Here is a 20,613-nt window from a genome sequence, read left to right as displayed (position 1 = left end):
CCCCTACTGAACTTGGAGCTCCTCTAGGGAAAGAAGTTCGTTTTCCTCACTTCAGTCTCAGGAGTCTGTGTCTAGCTGCAGGGCGGGGGACTAGCTCTGAGGGGACCTCCGAGTTGAGTTTCGGTTATAATGAAGAGTTTACTCTCCAATCATCCCTCTTCCAGATGAGATGGCTACTTTGGAAACAATCTGTGGGAGTGTCTCAGAGTCATCTTCTGTCCTCATGAGCTGCTTCTGTTGTCTGCAGGCCTCTGGACTTCGTGGGGACTTTCAGTAACCGGTGGTCCTATGGAATCGCCTTTGGGGCCACAGCCAATAAGATCATGTTCTTGTTCTCAGAAGGCTACCAGCCCCTGCAGGTCCCGCAGTGGGCCCAAGGTACAGGCCGCCTCACTCCTGCTGGGACTTCACCATGGACGTTCTTGCTATCAGGGGCCACAGGGGTTCTCTGGGGACAGGGGGTTAACATTGTGAACTGCCGTGTTCTTCCCGGCCTGTGACTCGCCCAGGGTCAAGACCTAGCTCACAAAACCCTAAACCTGGTTTGTGGGGCTCTCCCCCAGCGAGGTTCAGAGACCCTTTAGACGTGATGTAACAAGGGAGCAGGAAGTGGGATTGTCCCCCGCTACACCCGGCTGCTCTCCTGAGTCCCAGCCTTGCTGCCTCTGGTTGTCAACAGGCCTGGGATTCCTCCTCAAAGCATGATGTTTGCTCCTTCGGCCACTGGCTCCGCTTCCCATCCACTCCTACCTCCCGCCTCATGCTCCATCCGAAGAAGCGGGTCTAATTTACAGGTTCAGGGATTTCCTAGACAATTCCCGAACCTCTCTGCCCAGCCCATTTCCCTCTCGGGGGCTCTAAGCTTAAAAGATCAAATGCCTACCAGGCTCTCGTCCATCTTCAGAACCCAAACGGCATCTCACTGGACACCTGTCAGAAGTACCCAATTTGAGAAGTTTTAACCAACCCATGAATCCAATGCCAAAATCAAGATAAGGGACCCAGAAGTTTCCTTATTCCCCTTTGTGACCTCTGATTCCCTGTGGCCTCTACCTGCTTATTTTGAATGTCCCAGGACTTTGTATAAATGGAATCATCTGGAATGCCCTTTCTTTTCTTTTTTTGACCTGGCTTCCTTCACCTAGCATAATTATTTTGCAATTCATACATGTTTAGCGTTCATCAATAGTTCATCTTTTTAAATTGCTGAGCATATTTCACTACCTATCACAGTTGATCCACTGACCTGTTGATGAACATCTGATTTATTTCCACTTATTGGCTATTGCAAATAAAGCTGCTATAAACATTTGTGTACAAGTCTTAGAATATGTCCATGTTTCCATTTTCTTCAGGTACATAAATATGAATGGAATGGCTGGGTCATATAGATCATACAGTAGATCATGCTTTCTAAGAAACTATGTAACTGTTTTTTAAAGTCATTGTGACCATTTTTAGATGGCCACCATAGTATGTGAATTCTAGAATTCCTACATCCTTGTCAGCACTTGGTATGGCCAAACTTTATTTTTAGCCATTCTGCGTGGTATGTAATGGCACCTCATGGTGGTACTCCTTTGCATTTTCATAATAATGGGGCTGAGAGTATTTTCATGTGCTTATTTGCTGTTGTTATACCCTCTTTGATAAAGGTTTAATAATAATGATTCTGTCCAAATCACTTAGCTAGTTTTGAAAATTGAGATTTTTGTTTTCTTATTGAATTCAGGGAGTTCTTTATATATTCTAGGTATAAGTCTATTATCCAATATATGAATTGAAAATGTTTTCTCCCATCTCTGGCTTGTACTCTCATCCTCCTAACAGACTTTTGAAAGGCTGACCCCTTTAATTTTGATGAAATCTAATCGACTCTGTTTTTCTTTTATGGATCATGCTTATGGTATCATATAAGAAATTCTTGCCTAAACTAAGGTCATGTAGATTTCTCGTGGGTTTTTTTTTTTTTTTAACATTTGGAGCTTTGATACCTTTTCTTCTTATGTTCTCGGAGCCTCTCCCAGGACCAGCTCAGAGTAGACACTTGGTACAGGTCCTCCTGCATGAATGGATTCTCCTAAATCCTGTTAGAACATCTCAGAGCTGGGGAGTGGCAGGACCCGTATGCAGAGGGTGTGCTGTAGTGTACACAGCATGTCCCTCTATGTTGCTACTGTGCGCTCATGGTACTGTATTCTCGTAGTTTTTGTGAGTGTCTTTCTGTGGTCTGTCTCCACCTGTCATACTGTGAGCTAATCACCTGCAGGGATCGAATCTTCTTCATCTCTTTAGAAAGCCCCCTGCCTGCCCAGAGCAGGACCAGGAAGGGCCTGTTGCAGGAATGACAGGCTCTGCTCCTCCTTGGGTGTAGCCTGGAGCTTCTCCGCTTTCCCCAACTTGAGGTCTGTACAAGCACCGCAGCTTCCCAGGGTGAGGGGGGAGCTCACCGTCTCTGGCCTTTTCTCTGCCAGCTTTTGTGCTTCTGATCGGAGGCTTCGAGGTCGGCCTGTCCTTCTTCCCCTTCTTTGCCTGCCTCTCGTCTGAGTTCCGGCTGACCAGCTCCATCCTGGGCTTCTGCTACTCCCTGCTCTGGTAAGATGGACTCTGCCGCTCCCCTGCACCCCCTGATTCCTTAGTCTGGAGGTGATCTGAGTGCAACCCTTGAAGGACACCTTTGCCCAGAACTGGGACCCAGAGTGGGCAGGGGTGACCTGTCCAGGGTCCCATGAGACCCCCTTCTTGAAATGCACTTGAGACTTCCAAAGGTCAGAGCAGCATTCTGTCTGCCCCACCTAAGGCTGCTCATTATTAGAATATTCCTAGAAGTCGGGGACTTAAGCTGCCCAGGGTCCCCCTGGGGAAGACGAGAACCCCATTTGATGCTTCTCTTTAACACTATCATGGCTTGTCTCAGGATCCTCAGAGAAAGCGCATGTGCCCTTGCTTGGCATTCAGGGGCACCGAAGCCTGGCCTCTTCCTCCCTCTGCAGTCCCCAGCCGTGTCTAGCACACACCTCCATCCCATGAGACCACACTCCTGCACTCCTGCACCAGCTCACCCTGCAACCACTCTTACATGCCCACCGTGAGCCAGGGGAAGCAAGACGGAGCCGCGGGCCCGTGTTCTGGCCCTTGGTTCGTGTGTTCCTATTCCTGGTGTGGGTCGTCTTCCCTCCACCGGGTCCAGTGGTAGATATGACCTCCTGCTCCATGCACAGTGGCTCCCGCCAGACACCCAGCTGCCTCACCTGCCTGTTGGGCTCCGTGCCCTCAGCACAGGGCACCAGACTGGCACAGAGCTGGCACCAGGGAACACTGTTGACTGAGTAACACCAAGAACGATTCTCCAGCTCCCAGGGGGAGGCTCATTTTCTTGCTTCCAAATCCCTCTAGAACCTGCTAGTGTTTTCCAGGGGGCAGGTCCTCAGGTCCATCAGCCAGGGGTGGCCGGCAGGGCCTCACAAGCAACTGACACACCAGCGGCCACAATCCCAAGTTTGTCAGTGACATGCTTCTTAGACATTTAAATTGAGGGCTTCCAGGGTTCGATGTGGAGCACTATCCTCCATTAGCCGGTGACAAACCCTGGACAAGGAAACAGGAGCATGGGAATCACTCAGCAGCTTGGCTGCCATAGGGCTGGGGCCCGACCTTGAACGTGACCAGGGGAGTGTGTTGAGCCAGGCTCACAGCTTCAGAGGGGGGTTTACAGACAAGGCCACAGAGAGGCAGAAGGAGCCTCAGCTGCCCAGTCAGGAGATCTGGGTCCGAGTCCTGGCTTGCCCCCGCATCCCTGTGCCCTGGATAGACCTTGTCAACTCTGGACGTCCACGTCCCACCTGAATGATGGGGGATGGGGGATGGGAGGACGAGCTCCCCACATCTTCCAAACACGGTGCCTGAGGGGGAGGGATACCAGACCTCCCCAGGGGGCAAGGAGTGGGAGGCAAGTCCGGGCTGGTGGGATCTGGGCTGTTTTCACAGGAGCTACTGGTGGGGCTGGGCTCAGAGGGAACCCAGTGCCCTAAATCCTGTTTCTGTTCCTACAGGTTTGTACTCACTGTTCTTCAAATCTCAGAGTGTCCTCATGGGCAGGTAAGTGTCTGCTGACCTTACCTGTCACATCATCATGGCCTACCTGCTGTGTGACCTTGGACAAGCCTCTGTCACTGTCTGGGCCTCAACTTCCTCATGTGCAAAGAAGGGAGTGGGAACCACTCATGATGCTTCCATTTGTGTAACACCTTGTGTTCATTCATCAAGGGGTCATCAGGGTGCCTGTTCACAGGCAGGTAGGGGTCCCACAGCAGCCCCACCTGGTGGGGAAGTTCCTCAAACCTATTTTACAGGTGAGGAAACTGAGTCTCAGCACATTAAGTAACTCATAGGAAGCCTAGAGTTGGGAATTGAGGTCAGGTCTGGCTGACTCCAAACCCCATTTCTTTCCATTCCGTGTAGCCTCGGTTTCTCTGTCTATAAAAGGGGTGGATTAGACTAGGGCACCCTTCCGGGTTGGCCATGAGTTGTCCTTCTCAGAGTTGGTGGAGGCTGGTTCATGTCTTTAGCCCTGGGGCCCAGAAATGGAGAAAGATGCAAGAGGGCTGCTAGGCCTCCCTCTCTCCTTCCCTGCTCCGGGGCTACTTCTCCCTCTTCCTCTCTTCCTTCCCACCTCGTCCGTCCACCTGGCTAGCTGCCTCTCAGTCTCTCATATTTTTCAAAAAGAACATCTAATTTCCTAATCGGGAAAAACAAAAAAGACATGAACACTGTTTTCATAAAAGAAAACGGGGGTGGAAAGACCCGCAACCCGGGCTGCGGGACTCCAAGTCCAGAGCTTCCCGGAGCATCTCGGCGGGACGGGGACTGGCCGCGGACTTCGGAGCGCGGGCTGGCGGGCCTTGGTGGGAGCTGCTGGGCCGGCCGAGCCCTCGTCACAGCGCCCCCTGGTGGCCAGGCCCTGCCCCGCAGCAGCCCGCGCCCTTGCTCTGCTTCCCTTGCAGTTTGTGGGGAGGTACGAGACCCTGCTCTTCTACTGGCCCTCGCTGCTGTGCCTGGCTTTCTTGCTGGGCCGCTTCCTGCACATGTTCGTCAAGGCTCTGAAAGCCCACCTGGGCTGGGAGCCCCGCGCGGTGAGTGTCCTGGTTGTGTGCACCACAGGTTTAATCCTCACGGCAGCCCTGGGAGGTGGGTACCCTTATAACTTCTCACTTCCTGGATTCAAAACCTTGGACCCAGAGAGGTGAGTTGAGTTGCCTAAGGTAACCCAGCCAATATATGGCAGAGCCAGAATTGGAACCCAGACAGTGGGGTTAGGGAGCCTCTCTCTTAACCCCTGTCATACACAGCCTCTCTGGCTTGGGGTAAATGCTGTAGCATGGGGTCATGCTGGGGTAAGATAGGTTCTCCTCTCTCCCCACACCTTCCTGTTGAATCAGAACTTGGGGTTTCTAGTGATACCTGGGACTCACTTGCTGCAGCTTTGGCCTTTTGCATCTCCTGAGTTTGAAGGAGTTGTGACTAGTTTGTTTTATTTAACTTGAAAATTTCTTGTCATTTGGTTATCTTTCCAAAAGGAATACATGGCAGTCAGGACAAGCTAGGTTATGCTGTAGTAACGAACAAGCCTCCAGATCTCTGTAGCTTAAAACTCATGTCTCACTATTGCTGCATGGCCATCAAAGGTGTGCTGGGGGCTTTCTCCCAAGTTCTCTTCGCTCTGTGACCCAGGATGATGGAAGAGCCATCACTGAAAACCCTACTGATTGGCACAGAACAGGGAAAGAAAACAGTGAAGAATGCACTAGCTTTTCAAGTCTCCACCATGAGGTCACTTGCCATTCAGACATTTTTGGACAAAGCCACCCTTTGGTCATGCACACCTTCAAGTGGATGAGAGGACACAACATTATGTATTGTATCTTGAAGGACGTAGAACCAGGGTGTTGGTGGATGGCGGGAAGACTCAGCATAGAGATCTGCAGCTGCCTAAAAATAGCACAAGAAAGAAAGTGACATTAAGGTGCCCTGGCTATGACAAAGAGCTTCAAAATGTTTCATATTTGAATGTGGAAGTTAGGGCTTCCTGGATTCCCCTCAAATACAGTTGCTGGTAGTGTTTTTTCTAAAATATAAATTTTATCTAAACATATACTTTTTTTTTTCTGTAGAGAAAAAAGGCCAATTTGGATGCTTTTGCTTAAAATTGGGGGAAAAAAAGGAAGATTTTTTTTTATCCTGAGAAAATAGCTGTCACTAGTTGGGGGCTTTTCCTGGACAGGCATTGTGCAAGTGCTTTGTAGAGAGTCTCTTCCTGAGTCCCCACCATAACCTTCTGGAAGATATTATTTACTCCATTTGCTACTGAGGGGCCCAAGAGCAGAGACGAAGCTTGTCTGAGGCACACAAATCCCGATCTCCAGTGGGATCCTAACCAGATCTTTTGGACTCTACCCCAAATCCTGGATATATAAGATCTCCCCTCACAGCACAGAAAATATACACATTTGATCTGTAGAAAAAGTAAGTGACTTTTGTGGGAAGCTCACTGCCCTTGGAGAAACATTTCAAACCAGACCACTAAAATTTCTTTTATTTAAATGCTGAAAAGGTAAGCAATGAGCCAGAGAATCTCCTCTTCATCAACAATGAGAGTGTTAGGATTTGGGGTGCATCTTTCTTAATTCAGGACTTGAACTATGATGGGAAATCGCCAGTGTCTCAGGAAGTCAGTGCTGTGACACAGTGACCCAGTGGCTGGCAGTCAGGGGGCAGGAGGGCCGAGGACAGCAGCTAGAGCCTGATCAACAGGAATCTGATGGAACCCTCCAAGAAACGATGGCTAAATCGCATTCCCAAAGTCCTGCTCTCAAAAGCGATAGCCCCCCAGAGTCCTGAACCCGAACCAGACAGGTGCCTTCCTGTGTCCTTTCCCACAGGAGGAAAAGCCCCTGCTGGAAGCTCACCAGGCGGAGCATGTCAAACAGCTCCTGAGGAAGGCCTGCCCACGGTAAGCCGGCTTTTGCCCTTCACCCCCAGGCTCACTGAGGAGCCCCCGGGGGACAGGCCCTGGGACTGGTGGGATGGCGCTATAGGAGCCAGGGCTCTTGTTGGCTAATTAGAGAAAACAACCCCAAGTGAACTATCTGCAAGAAAGGAAATGAGTGGGTTCACACTGCTAAGAAATCGGGAGGGAGTCAAATCTAGGGTGTATTGTTTTGTTTTGTTGGTACCAGGGATTGAACTCAGGGACACTCAACCACTGAGCCACATCCCCAGCCCTGTTCTGTACTTTATTTAGAGACAGGGTCTCACTGAGTTGCTGAGTGCCTCACTTTTGCTGAGGCTGGCTTTGAACTTGTGATCCTCCTGCCTCAGCCTTCCACTGGGGATCACAGGTGTGCACTGCTGTGTGCGGCCCTCCAGGGGCTTATTGATATCATCAGAACTAGGTCTCTTTCCCTCACTCTTCTCCCAGCTAGGCTTTCACTGTTTGGGCTTCACAGGTAGGTGGGCTTCCTCTGTGTGGTGCTCCCAGACTTTTAAGTTTATATCCTCCTGACTTGAGCTCAGAAGAAAGAAAAATTTTCCTTTCCAGTTATGCAGATAAAAGTCTCAAACTATCTGAGGATAGTGGCACACACCTGTAATCCCAGCGACTGGGCTGAGGCAGGAAGATCACAAGTTGGAGGCCAGCCTCAGCAACTTAGTGAGACTTTGAGCAATTTAGCAAAATCCCCTGTCTTAAAATCAAAAATAAAAAGGGTTAAAAATGTTGTTCAGTGGTGAACTACTCCCTGGTAGCCTCTCCAAAGTCCCCCCCACCACCACCACCACTTTTCAAATTGCATTGGCCTGAATTTAGTCTGATCACTCTTCACTGCTAAGAAGCTAGGAATTTGGTCATTTAGCTTAGTAAATTACTGCCCCCCCACCCAGAAAACCCCCACAGTCTTTGTAAGGATAAGGGATTATGGGGGCTGGGCTGTGGTTCAGTGGTAGAGCACTTGTCTAGCATGTGTGAGGCCTTGGGTTCAATTCTCAGCACCACATATAAATAAATGAATAAAATAAAGGTCCATCAACATCTAAAAAATATTTTTAAAAAGATAAGGGATTATGAAAACAGTAAAAACTACTAATGCTCTTTCTGTACCCTAAATTCCAAGACAAAGAGGAGAAGACAGTGCTATTGTTGGAAGAATCGGGTATTTCTTTACCTACGTCTCTTTTCTTGGTATTTATTCATTCACAGAGAGAGAGAAAAGTCTTGGTTCCAAACCAGGGTATATGACTGGGACCCCTGTTTTCAATTCCCAAGCAGAATGGTTGGAACTATCGTGTTGGCGTTCATCTGCCTATACCTTGTAAGTAGCTCTGTGGAAATCCTTTTATATTTCATAAATGGAGCAGGGCGGGGGCTGGGGTTATGGGGTCTTTGAGACATGGAATCTGTTGAGTAGGTTCCTGAAAAGCTGGGCCAAATTCAAATCTTGGTAAGTCAAGGAAGTACAGGGCTTCAGTGCTCCCATTTTGATCACAAAGGACATGTTTACCCACAGGGTAGATATCACTAAGAAAATGAATCCACACAAATAAAACTGATAGTGGTTACAACTCCACGTGGTGAAATTTATCATTAACTAAGAATTAATGGAAGAAAAAATAAATTTGAGATAATTTCATATACAATTTGACCCAGGAAAGTTGGTAGGATTAATGATCCCTAAAGAAAACTTATAATTCGGGCTCAGGTTGTAGCTCGGTGGCAGAGTGCTTGCCTGGGATGCCCAGGATCCTGGGTTCAATCTTCTGCACCACAAAAATGAAAATAAAAGAAAACATAATTATATAATCTAGTTAGTAAACTGTGCTGTTTATCAAAATTCAAGTCAGTTAAATAGCAAATAATTGATCCTGCCAAATTATTAGTGAATTAAAAATAAAAATGGATAGCTTGGTGCGGTGGTGCATGCCTGTAATACCAGCAGCTTGGGAGGCTGAGGCAAGAGGATCGTGAGTTCAAAGCCAGCCTCAGCAACTGTGAGGCATGAAGCAACTCAGTGAGAACCTGTGTCTAAGTAAAATACAAAATAGGGCTGGGGATGTGACTCAGTGGCCGAGTGCTCCTGAGTTCAATCCCCGGTATCAATAAATAAATAAATATATAAAAGTGGATCAACTAGAATTGGTTTATGGTAGTATATTTTTTAAATGGAACGAAGTTTAAGAGTCTAATTTTAATTTGCTTTCTTGCCCCCAAAATACTTTTTTAGTTAGAGATGGACACAACACCTTTATTTTATTATTTATTTTTATGTAGTGCCAAGGATTGAAATAAGGGCCTCACACGTGCTAGGCAAGTGCTCTACCACTGAGCCACAGCCCAGCCCTCACCCCAAATTTTTAAATGTTGACATGATTCTGGATTTCAGTGTTTATTAACTGTAGAATCAAAACTTGTGTGTGGTCAAAGTTATCTGAGGTAAAATGACAGTCAAGAGAGTGTCAAATAGAATAAAAATGGTAAAGGCCAATCATCTTTTGCTCGTCTCTATGTATAGGGATGATCCTTATTTAAATTAATCCTGTGATTAAGTTTTCAAGTGAATGTATTAATTAGTTTATGCTGAAGTGTCCAGTAATCCCCTAAATCTCAGTGGATCAACACTCTACGTTATTTGCCCACACAGCAGTGCTGAGGGGGTATTCAGAGAGCTCGGTCATTCAGGAACCCAGTAATCTTTCATCCTGTGTTCCTGCTTCCTGAGAACCTCATTACCATCTGCATGCCGTCAACAGAAAGGAAGGAGCATGGAGAAATGCCTATGGGAGTTTTTCTCTTTTTTTTTTTTTTTCTTTTGGTAGCAGAAATGGAACCCAGGGCTGATTAACCACCAGGCCTCATTCCCCAGACTTTTCTTTCCTTTAATTTTGAGACAGGGTTTTGCTAAGTTTCTGAGGCTGGCTTCTAACTTGTAATCGTCCTGCCTCAGACTCCTGAGTTGCTGGGATTACAGGTGGGTGCCACTATGTTCAGCTTATAGGAAATTTTCATGGACTGGGTGGCAAGTATCACATGTCCCTTCTAGTCCTCTTCCATTGGCTAGAACTGGCCATGTAGCCACACCTAATATAAGAAGCTAGGAAATGGGTCTAGCTTTGCAACCCAAAGAAGGGAGAATGGATTTTCAGGGACACCTAGAGTTCTCTTCAATATTGAACAACTCCCTAGGAGTTATGGCATTTCTTAAGTGTTCATTGAGCATCTATTGTATGTTCAGCACTGTGCCAAGAATCTCATGTTCTGAGTGATGGATGTAAGACATGGTATGGATATATAAGACATCTTCTAGTCTAGGATAAAAAAGTGGATAAGGTGAATGTGCTCTGGAAGTTCAGTGAATTCTTCTAAATTGAGATACTGCTTGTACGTGATAGCATTTGAGCTCCACTTTCAGAGACAAACATGATTTGGTTGGCAGAGAAAAATGTCAGCAGGAGCCATAGAAACAATGTGCGATGATAGGAAGGCAGACTGGTGGGTAAGCACGTTTGTATGGAAACACCTTCTCCTATTTGGCTCCTGTCAGGATCAATGAAGGCTAGAGCAATGGGAGTGGTGGTTGTAACGGTCCCCAAGGTCAGCCCTTTGTCCTGCAGGGGCTCAAACCCTGGGAAACAGATTTGGCATCTGTGCAGGTAAAAGAAGTTGCAAGGTGCAGTTGGGATAGTAGGCGTGCTCTACCTGGAGACAGTAGGAGCCTCTAGCCACCAGTCCTTCCATATGCATTTTTTTTTGTTGTTGTTTTTTTGATTATATATTTTATTTTATTTTTTTTTATTGTTGGTTGTTCAAAACATTACATAGTTCTTGATATATCATCTTTCACACTTTGCTTCAAGTGGGTTATGAACTCCCATTTTTAGCCCATATACAGATTGCAGAATCACAATTACACATCCATTGATTTACATATTGCCATACTAGTGACTGTCGTGTTCTGCTACCTTTCCTATCCTCTACTATCCCCCCTCCCTTCCCCTCCCCTCTTCTCTCTCTACCCCCTCTACTGACCTTCATTTCTCCCCCTTGTATTATTTTTCCCTTTCCCCTCATTTCCTCTTGTATGTTCTTTTGTATAACCCTGAGGGTCTCCTTCCATTTCCATGCAATTTCCCTTTTCTCTCCCTTTCCCTCCCACCTCTCATCTCTGTTTAATGTTAATCTTCTTCTCATGCTCTTCATCCCTACCATATGCATTTTTATATGCAAACCAAACAAAGAAGGCACTTTGCCAGCAGGTTACATAAGTGCGTGCCCACAAGAAGATGTTTTTGATCTGAGCAAAAGTGCTGAATCAGGGTGTTTATGACCTTGACTACACTCTAAAACATAGCTGGCTGGAAGTCTCAGTGAGGGAGCTTAACTGTAGCCATCTGGGCTTGCCCTACACCCTCACTCAAAGTTACCCATTCATTTCACGCTGATCCCATTAATGTTTGAGGAGTTCCTTGGGGCCCAGTCTTGTGTGCTATAAGGTGAGAACAGAGTGGAAAGTTTTCTATCAGCTCCTGTCTCATTCATCTTAAAATAGCCAGGGTCACTTTTGGAAGTTGAAATGCCTGTAAGAGGCTGATTTCAAAACCAAAGGGAGTCCATATGCTATTCCCCTGTTGAGCCAAACTCAGGTGAGACCTTGAAACCTTTGCTCTGTGTCCCCAGTTCATCATCATTGAGTTCTGCATGTTTGTGTTCGTGAGAGACAAGCTGGATGTGTTTGAAGGCAAGCTGGAGAGTTATGTCGCCTTAATGAACGAGACGGGGACCCTGACCCCAGTCATCTTGCAGGTGAAGGAGCTGATCAGCGTCTCCAAAGGTAAAACCATCTGCTACCAACATTCCCGCCACCAGCGTGGGAAACCAAGGGAATTTTAAGTGTGGCAGTGCACACTTGTAGTAATATTGCTGTTAGTGTTGAACTCACCTGGCTGAGATGCCTGGCCTTGGAGCAAAATATGCTAGAGTTGATTTGTGCCTCCCTGGGTCAACAGAAAGACACAGGGGTCGGGACACAGAACATTTTGTCAGGATCTCTTTGGGGCTGAACTGAATGTGCCCTGAGAATTTTCTTATCTTAAATAGCCTATTTTTTTCAATTCCAGTGGAAAGAACTAAAATGTTCTTTTATTTTCCACTTGGAAAATAAAATAAAACACCGAGTCTTCACTTTTCTTTAAGATAACATGAAAAGTTCATTCACATTTTTAAAAATTTGCCCGAAGGTCACTTTTTAAAATAGATCTCTTGTTGTAAGTTGGAGGCCAGTGTAGGCAACTTGGTGAGACCCTGTCTCAAGATAAAATTTTAAAAAGCCCTGGATTCAATCTGCAGTATTACATGTGTACACACACACACAAACAGACTCGAATTTATTTCTTTTGTCCCATTGAAATTTGTATCCTTAGATTAACTGCTCCCTGAGATCTTCCCTCTGCCACTGCCCACCTCTGATAACCTCCATTCTCTACTTCCTGCTTCTATGAATTCAACTTTTTTAAGATTCCATGTGTATGTGACATTATATGGTATTTGCCTTAATATCCTCCAGGTTCATCCATGTTGTCAGGATTTTCTTCTTTTTTTTTTGGCTGAATAGTGTTCCATTGTATACACAACTTTTTTTTTTAATCCATTCATTAGCTGATGGACACTTAGGTTGAGTCCATATCTTGGCTATTATAAATAATGCTGCCATGAACATGGGAGTGAAGATATCTCTTTGACATACTGACTTTATTTCCTTTGAATATATACATAGTAGTGGCATTGCTAGATCATAAAGTAGTTGTATTTTCAATTTTTTGGAAATTTTTGAAACGGCTTCCCTACTGTTTCCCATAATGGTTGTACTAATTTATGGACCAACCGATAGTATGCAGAATTTCCTATGTCTCCACATCCTTCCCAGCACTTAAGTTATCATTTGTCTTTTTTGATAATATTCATTCTAACAGGTGATATCTCACTGTGGTTTTAATTTACATTCCCTGATAATTAGTGATGAGCCGTTTTTAATATGCCTATTGGCCACTTATATGTCTCCTTTTGAAAGTCCTTTGCCCCTCTATTGTGGGCAACAGAGATGTCACGTCCTCCTATAAAGAAAATTTTCTTTGAAAATGATCTATCCTAATGACGTGTCCATTGTCTGTGGAGGAAGGAGAATTGTCTTCTATTCCAAAATGAGAAAGCACCTGGACAAGGCATCAGGATCAACTTGTCCTTGCTGCAGGACAAGTTGGAACCCTTCTCTTGGCCTCGGTTTTCTCATCTGCAGAGTGGGGCTTGTAGAGGCTTGCTAAATGGTTTGCAAAAACTTTCAGGACTCTGATATTTAATGGCTAATGTTCCCTAACTCATGAAACAGACGTGGCAAGTGACTTTTCCCCCCTTTTAGACTCTTGAGCTGGGAGAGTATCAAAACTTGGGCGAGGAGAGCCTTGATATGAATTACTCTTTTACACCCAGGTATGTCATAGATGTTACCTTCCAGGTGGATGCTGAGGCAGGTACTGCTCCTTCCATAGTCCCATAGTTTACTGTTGCCCCTGAACATTTCATTTATCTTCAATGCATATTTATGTTCAGCATGGTGAGATCCTGGGCATAACACAGAGAGCATATGCTACCCTTTAATTTCAGGAATACCCATTCTAAGTCTTATTTATGAAAGTCCCCATTTCTATCTTTGTTCTGAGGAAATTTTTAAGGCAAATCTCCGTTTCCTGGTTTGGGTGCATGGTAATGAAAAATAACCAAGTCACTCATGTTTTGAAATATTTCTTATGTATATGTGTATTCTGAGAATCAACATAAAAATTTCCCTGTACTCTGGTCTCTTCCAACTTTAAGACAGCGGCCCATGGGGCTGGGATTGTGGCTCAGTGGTAGAGCGCTTGCCTAGCACGGGTGGGACCCAGGTTCGATCCTCAGCACCACATAAAATAAAATGCATTGTGTTGTGTCCATCTACACCAAAAAATAAATATTAAAAAAAAAGACAGCTGCCTTCTTGTCCCAAGAGACTTTTCACTTGACATTCTTCACCTTTATCTGGGAAGACACAGGCATTGAATTGAAGCAGTGAGGTCAAGTTTGGGTTGCTAGCTGGTGCAAGCCTGCACTCACTCCTTCCTCCCAAGAAGGCCTCGGAGTCCCCTGGGGGGCTCAGGATGGTTTACCATATTCTATGGGTTGATTGGGATTTGGGGTATAGCCATTGCCTAGTCTTGGTGATCCAGACACAAAGACTCTTTTGAAACTTGAAATCAGCTCTTATTTTCTTTTCTAAAACGTAACTTTCTGAAGACACAAGTCACATGCTGTGTAATTGGTTTTTTGATTACACAATTCAGTGGTTTTGTTCTCAAGGTTGGGCAACCATTACCAGGATCAAATTCAGGACATTTTTAATCACCTCAGAATGAAATAATGACCCATTTGTAGTCACTCCCACTCCCACCTCCCAACTCTCCCTGTCCTAGACATTCACCAATCCTTTTTCTGTCTCTATGAATTTGTCTTTTCGGAATATGTCAGATAAAAGGAATTTATGTCATTTTTCATGACTGGCTTCTTTCACATAGCATAATGCTTACAAGATTAATCATGCCGTAGCATGTATCTAAACTTTTTATTATTTTTTGTATCTTTTAATTCCTTTTTTATTGTCAATTACTATTTCATTACCTTCCTCCCCTGATTCCTGTGTCCATCCCTCAGATGTTTCCTGTTTTGATAAATTCCAACTTATCTACTTTTCTTATATCACTTGTGCTTTGGGTGTCAGAGCTAAGAAACCATTGCATAAATCAAGATCACAAAGATTTTTTTCCTCATATTTTCTTCTAAGTCTTTTATAGTTTTATCTCTTACATGTAGGCCTTTGATCCATTTTGGCTTAATTCTTACATATGGTATGAGATATGCGTTTAGCTTCATTTGTGTGTGTGTTTATGTGTGTGTGAATAGCCAATTGTTCTAGCACCATTTGTTGAAGAGCATATTTATTCTTAACTGAATTGTCTTATCATCTGTGTTGATAATAGATTGACTTATAAACTATAATGGTTTATTTTTGATACTCAATTCTATTCCATTGATCCATTTGGTTATCTTTCTGCCAGTTCTACACTACCTTTATTACTGTAGTTTTGTACTAAGTTTGAAATTAGGAATAGTGAATCCTGTAATTTTATTCTTTCTTAAGATTATATTGTCTATTCTTAGTCTCTTCATTGGAAGTGATTTTTTGGATTAGTTGTTAATTAATGCAAAATGGCATTTGGATTTTCATACAGATTAACTTGAATATGTAGATCAATTTTTTTAACAATTAATATCCTATATGTGAACATGAAATGTCCTTTCATAAATTTAGATCTTCTTTAATTTCTTTCAAAATCTTTTGTAGTTTGCAATATACAAGTTGAATATTCTTTTACTATGTTTATTCTTAAGTATGTTATGCTTTTTGATACTATTATAAACGCAATAGTTTTCTTCATTTTCAGATTGTTCATTGTATATAGAAATACAATTGACTTAATGTATTATTCTTGTAACCTGAAAGTTTTGCAGAACTCATTTATTAGTTCTACTAATTTTTTGTGTGTATCCCCTAGGATTTCCTGTATATAAGACCATGTCATTTGTGCATAGAGATAGTTTTACTTCTTCCTTTCCAACCAGGATGCATTTTATTTTCTTTTTCTTGACTAATTGCACTGTCTACAACCTCCAGTATAATGCTGACTACAATTGACAAGAGCTGACATTGCGGGCTGGGGTTGTGGCTCAGTTGGGAGAGTGTTTGCCTTGCATGTGTGAGGTACTGGGTTCGATCCCCAGCACCACATAAAAACAAATAAATAAGATAAAAGTATTGTGTCTGTCTACAACTAAATATATTTATTTTAAAAAAAAAGAGCTGACATTGCTTATCTTGTGCCTGATGTTGAGGGAAACTTTCAGTCTTTCACCAATAAGTCTGATACTTACTGTGGGTTTTCAGTAGGTGCGCTTTATCAGGCTGAGGAAGTTCCCAGCTATTACTAGGTCATTGAGTGTTTTTAATTATAAAGATTGGATTTGCCAAATGCTATTTTTTCCTGTACCTATTGAGGATTAGCTTCTACAGAACCTTTTAAACCAAAGCATCACCTTCCTTCCCTGATTCCTACATTCCTCCCTCATTAATGCACAGAATCTCTCTGAAAGCAAGTTAGATTCTAAATATCAAAAACTTGATTAAGGGTGAATGAGTGAATAGCCAAGACCTTTTGATCCCCATTATCCTTGTATCTGGTTGCTGTGTAACCAACGCATCCCCAGAAGTGGCAATTGTAATTCAAACATTAATGTTGTTTTCCATAGACGGAGGCTATCAGTGATGTGTGTACTCCACAATTTTCCCTTCCTTTATTCGCTACAGAGTGAAAAATATAACACTAAAGGAGAGAATTATGAAGGAAATAAAGTGCATCAAGGGTGTGTGTGGTTAAAATGAAACAGAAAAATGAGTAGAAGTTTATTTATCTATCAAGAAATGTATGGATAAAGGAAATGTATAGATAAAAGAAGCATAATTTTGCTTAGACCTTTTGGGTATGGGATTCTGCTTCTTGAATATTCCATTCTAAGTTTATTTTTCAAGGCCTCTCATCTCCCTTTTCATATTCCAGGAGTCTGGGTGGCTACCATTTTGCCTGCATCTCTCACAAGTGTGAGCTATCTGTTCCATATTTTGGCCTGTTACAGGTAAGAGGACTCTGGGAGTCATTTGTGTGACTTTAGCCAGAATGTTATCACTGACTTCTCAGAACTCCGGAGCGGTACCTGCAATACCAATCTGTGTCTAGGAATTGAATACAATGTCCAGGGTAGCCACATCTTTTGATAGGAAGGAAGAAAAAATTCAACTATGGATTTGAACTTCTCTGATGAACAGGCATTAAGCTAAAATCCTCATTGTATGTCTCCATTTTTACGCTTTGAGAAAGCTGAGACTCAGCAATTAAATAATATGCCCAAGCAATTAGCAGATGGTTCAGTCTTTCTGGCCACAGACATGTTTTCTGGCATTTCCATTGGGCATCAGACCTACTCAGCTATTTGAGGTTGATAACTGTGGGCTCCCAACAGGTAAATCTAGATCAAGGGACATCAGTGGAACTTGGGTCAGGTGGACCAGGAGCATCAGTCTCAAGAATGACAGTGCAGGGACAGCAGTGCACAGAGCAGGAGGAGGGGGTGGCCTTAAAAATGCATAAGCATTTACTTACAGGCGTCAGTTTTGGTATATACTGCTATCTTTCTCCCCACAAACCCCACAGGCCCATAGAGAGCATCTCTGAAGCATCGTATCTTAAGATTCTCCCTGCCCAAAGAGACCCAAAGGGCAGGTCTCTTGCAGATGGAGCCCACAAGAATATTCTCCTGGCATGAAGGGACCCAGCTCTCCACCCAGCCCTGCCTTGCTCCCTCTCTCTGCTTTCTTCTCTGTGGACCTGGTGGGTGGTCTACCTGTGGCTGGAGATATTCTGTGAGACCTCTGAGTGTAACCAAGGGCAACCACACTGCAGAGGGGCTGATGGATTTGGAGGAGGGTGGCTCAAGAGGAGGGAGGAGAGGGTATCTGGAGAGAGGAGGTCTGTGTTCCTGTCCAGGCGGCTCCTTGCCTTCCACCGTCCTCCAGGAGGGACGACCCGTGCCTTGCCTTCTTATCAGGACAGTGGGGCAGAGGAAATTATGGGTGAGAAAACCCCCTACATACTTCAGGGCACTAGCACTGTGCCAGCATTTTAATTGCTCTTGGCATTATCCTAAGCTACATGTAGACACTTTAAAAAAGTATTATGAAGAACATTTAGTGTAAAAGTAAGTCTTCCTCACACTTGGATTCCTAAGGTCTTACCCCCAGATATCTACTGTTAACTGTTTTCTGTGTATCTTTCTAGAAATTTCTTATGCACAGTACAGATATATGCTGTGTGTGTGTGTGTGTGTGTGTGTGTGTTGGTGGTGGTAGTGTACAACTCCAATGCTACCAAAAAAAAAAAAAGAAAGAAAGAAAAGAAAAAGAAAGTCATACATGCAAATTTGAAATTTCTGGTACTCCTATTTAAAAAGTAAAAAGAGACTAGTTACATCACATATTTAATAATACATTTTATTTATGTCAATATAGCCTAAATATTCTCATTTAAAAATGTAATAGTTATGAGAATTAATGACGAGATTCTTGTCTTTTTTTTATTCTAAGAGTTTTGAACTTAGTGATCATGAAAAGTGAAAAAAAAAAAGTCCTGGAAAAATGCTGGAGGTAAAATGTTAAGTTAAAATAAAAAAACAGCACAAACGCAAACGTACCCTGGGACTGTGACAATGTCAGCCTGATCTCTATGTCCAGGGCCAAGGCCTAGAGAAGGACGTGGGAAAGGAAGCAGTCTGTGCGGGTGGGTGGCGCGGGCCGCCGGGCTCTTGTTCCCCTCCGCACTGTTGTAAGGGCAGGCCAGCCACACCACCGGTCTCTGTTTTCACCTGTTCTTTGAATCTCATCACCTAAGTAATAGATATTCCTCGTAGCAAAATACGACAGCGTAGAAAGCAAACTGAGGAAAATAAAAGCCACCCACAACGCATTGATCAGACTCAGTTGCCATTAGGACTCAGTCATTATAAATCATTTTTACAAAACACATTAAACTTGTAGGTTTGGAAGGCAGATCAGGTGGTGCTGTGAGCTGGTACTGAACGGAGCAGAGTCCAGGCCGCCTGTCCCCCACGTCCTCGGGCCTTTCTGTTTCTGCCCACGGAGCTCGTTCATGCAAAAGGAGCCGTGGTTATGGACGTCACTTAATTATTTCACACTTTTTCTCCAGAAAGCACATGAAGAGGCTGTGGGCAGGAGATAAACACTTTCTCCCTTTGCGGTTCCACAATCCTTCCCCGTCTGAGAGTGTGGTAAGTCTGAGTCTGAGCCATGAGCCCAAACCTGCCTCTTTGGGGTGTGGGGAACCTCTGAGACTGGTAAGGGGGTCAGAGGGAACGAAGGTTCTCTCCTGCTCTGAGGTCACTGTTTCCTTCTAAATCTCAGGTGGCCATTGCAAGGTACTCCGGCTGGCAAATAGCTTATATTCTGTGGGGTAAGTGCCACCTGGGACCTGTGCGACCCAACACATGTTTCCTGGGAGGGAGGAGAGGTGAGTGGGAAGCAGCCCTACTTCTGCCCTCAAGGGACCTTCAGGATGGGGGAGAAACACACAGGTCCATCATCCTGTCACCCTCCCCGCCTGTCCTGAACTCACAGGCCATGGATGTTAAGGTCTGCGATCACTAGAGGAGGAAGTGACTAACCCCAGCCAGGACAGGGCTCCGAGGCTCTCTAGGGGAGTCTGCATTTGAACCGCACCTGGCCAGGTGGGAAGAGAAGAGTGGGAAGACAGGAGAGGCCATGCCAGGCAGCAGGAATAGCATCAGCAACCATGCCAGGGCCTCTGGTGGACTGCCGGGAAGACACGGGGGCAGATCATGACCACCCCCAAGTGAGCCTTACTCCCCTGTCCCTAGGCTACCTCATCATCCATGTGATGCAGAGCCTGTGTGGCCTGATGATCATGTATGGCCTGGTGCTTCCTGTCACCCACCACAGGGGCCTGGAGATGCTCCGAAGGCTGGGACTTGGGATGTAAGTGCTGAGTGGGTGGTCTGTCCTTCCTGAGTCCTGGGAGCCAATCCCTGGGCCTCTGATCATCTTGGGCCCTCACCTCAACTGACCAGGAACGGAAGCTTCCAGTTTGAAAAAAGCTTTCTCTCCTACCGTTACAATGAGCCTTTATAACTCTGTGTGTGTGTGAGAGAGAGAGAGAGAGGGAGAGAGGGAGAGAGAGAGATGATGTGCATTTTCCATCTGGGAAAACTGAATTCTCAGGAGGTGAGGGAGAAACAGGACAGCATGATGGAAGGAGGCAAGGAATAATCCTGGCTAAATTTTTAGATGTGCTTTGTGACTTGAGGCAAATGCCTCGCCTTCTCTGAGCCTCAGTTTACCCATCTGGAAAATGGTGAATGCTGGTATCCTTGAGCATTTATTATGTGTCTTTCCTCATGTCAGCTCTGTGAGTTTGGTGCTTATGCACAGTCCAGAAAACAGTCACAGAGCAACCAAGTGCTCTATCTAAAGAGAGGGAGGATACAGCATCGGGGCCCAGGCAATCTGAAACCAAAGGCTTCTAACCATGACCTCACACTGTCACTCAAGAGTGTCAACATAGCATGTGACACTCTGGGGACCTCCCTACCAGAGCCCCATGCGAGTCTGGGGTGGAGCCCACCTTGTGCACATTCCCACAGCTTCTCAGGCTCTTCCCAAGCACCATTTCTTTCTCTCATTCTCAAACTGTCAAGCCACTCACCGGCTGCCACTCCTGGTAAGAAGGGACATCAGTGAGAGCCATGGGTTATGATCTGGAGCCAGAAGCTCTGGCTGTGGGGCCTTGGTAAAGCCACCTCCCACATTTGAGCCTCTGTTCCTCACCTGCACGGTGGGC

At 44.9% G+C, this 20,613-nt stretch overlaps 1 protein-coding gene across 11 annotated transcripts in view; it reads left to right on the top strand.

Moving 5' to 3' along the window:
- LOC124101349 (stimulated by retinoic acid gene 6 protein-like) overlaps positions 1–20,613 on the top strand; it is a 43,376-nt gene that overhangs the window by 18,175 nt on the left and 4,588 nt on the right. For all 11 annotated transcript variants that reach the window (XM_058578057.1, XM_046457289.2, XM_046457288.2 and 8 more), the window contains 11 exons: positions 248–378; positions 2,475–2,595; positions 4,053–4,098; positions 5,004–5,132; positions 6,939–7,009; positions 8,255–8,366; positions 11,726–11,879; positions 16,747–16,822; positions 18,946–19,027; positions 19,161–19,209; positions 19,634–19,751. In XM_058578057.1, coding sequence (XP_058434040.1) covers positions 248–378; positions 2,475–2,595; positions 4,053–4,098; positions 5,004–5,132; positions 6,939–7,009; positions 8,255–8,366; positions 11,726–11,879; positions 16,747–16,822; positions 18,946–19,027; positions 19,161–19,209; positions 19,634–19,751 — 1,089 coding nt within the window. The remainder of the gene's footprint in view (positions 1–247; positions 379–2,474; positions 2,596–4,052; positions 4,099–5,003; positions 5,133–6,938; positions 7,010–8,254; positions 8,367–11,725; positions 11,880–16,746; positions 16,823–18,945; positions 19,028–19,160; positions 19,210–19,633; positions 19,752–20,613) is intronic.

The sequence above is a fragment of the Marmota monax genome, unplaced genomic scaffold (assembly GCF_021218885.2).
Source record: "Marmota monax isolate L192 unplaced genomic scaffold, Marmota_monax_Labrador192_F-V1.1 WCK01_AAM20220418_F8-fsc00069, whole genome shotgun sequence".
Lineage (NCBI taxonomy): Eukaryota > Metazoa > Chordata > Mammalia > Rodentia > Sciuridae > Marmota > Marmota monax.
This window is presented reverse-complemented; position numbering and strand designations above follow the sequence as displayed.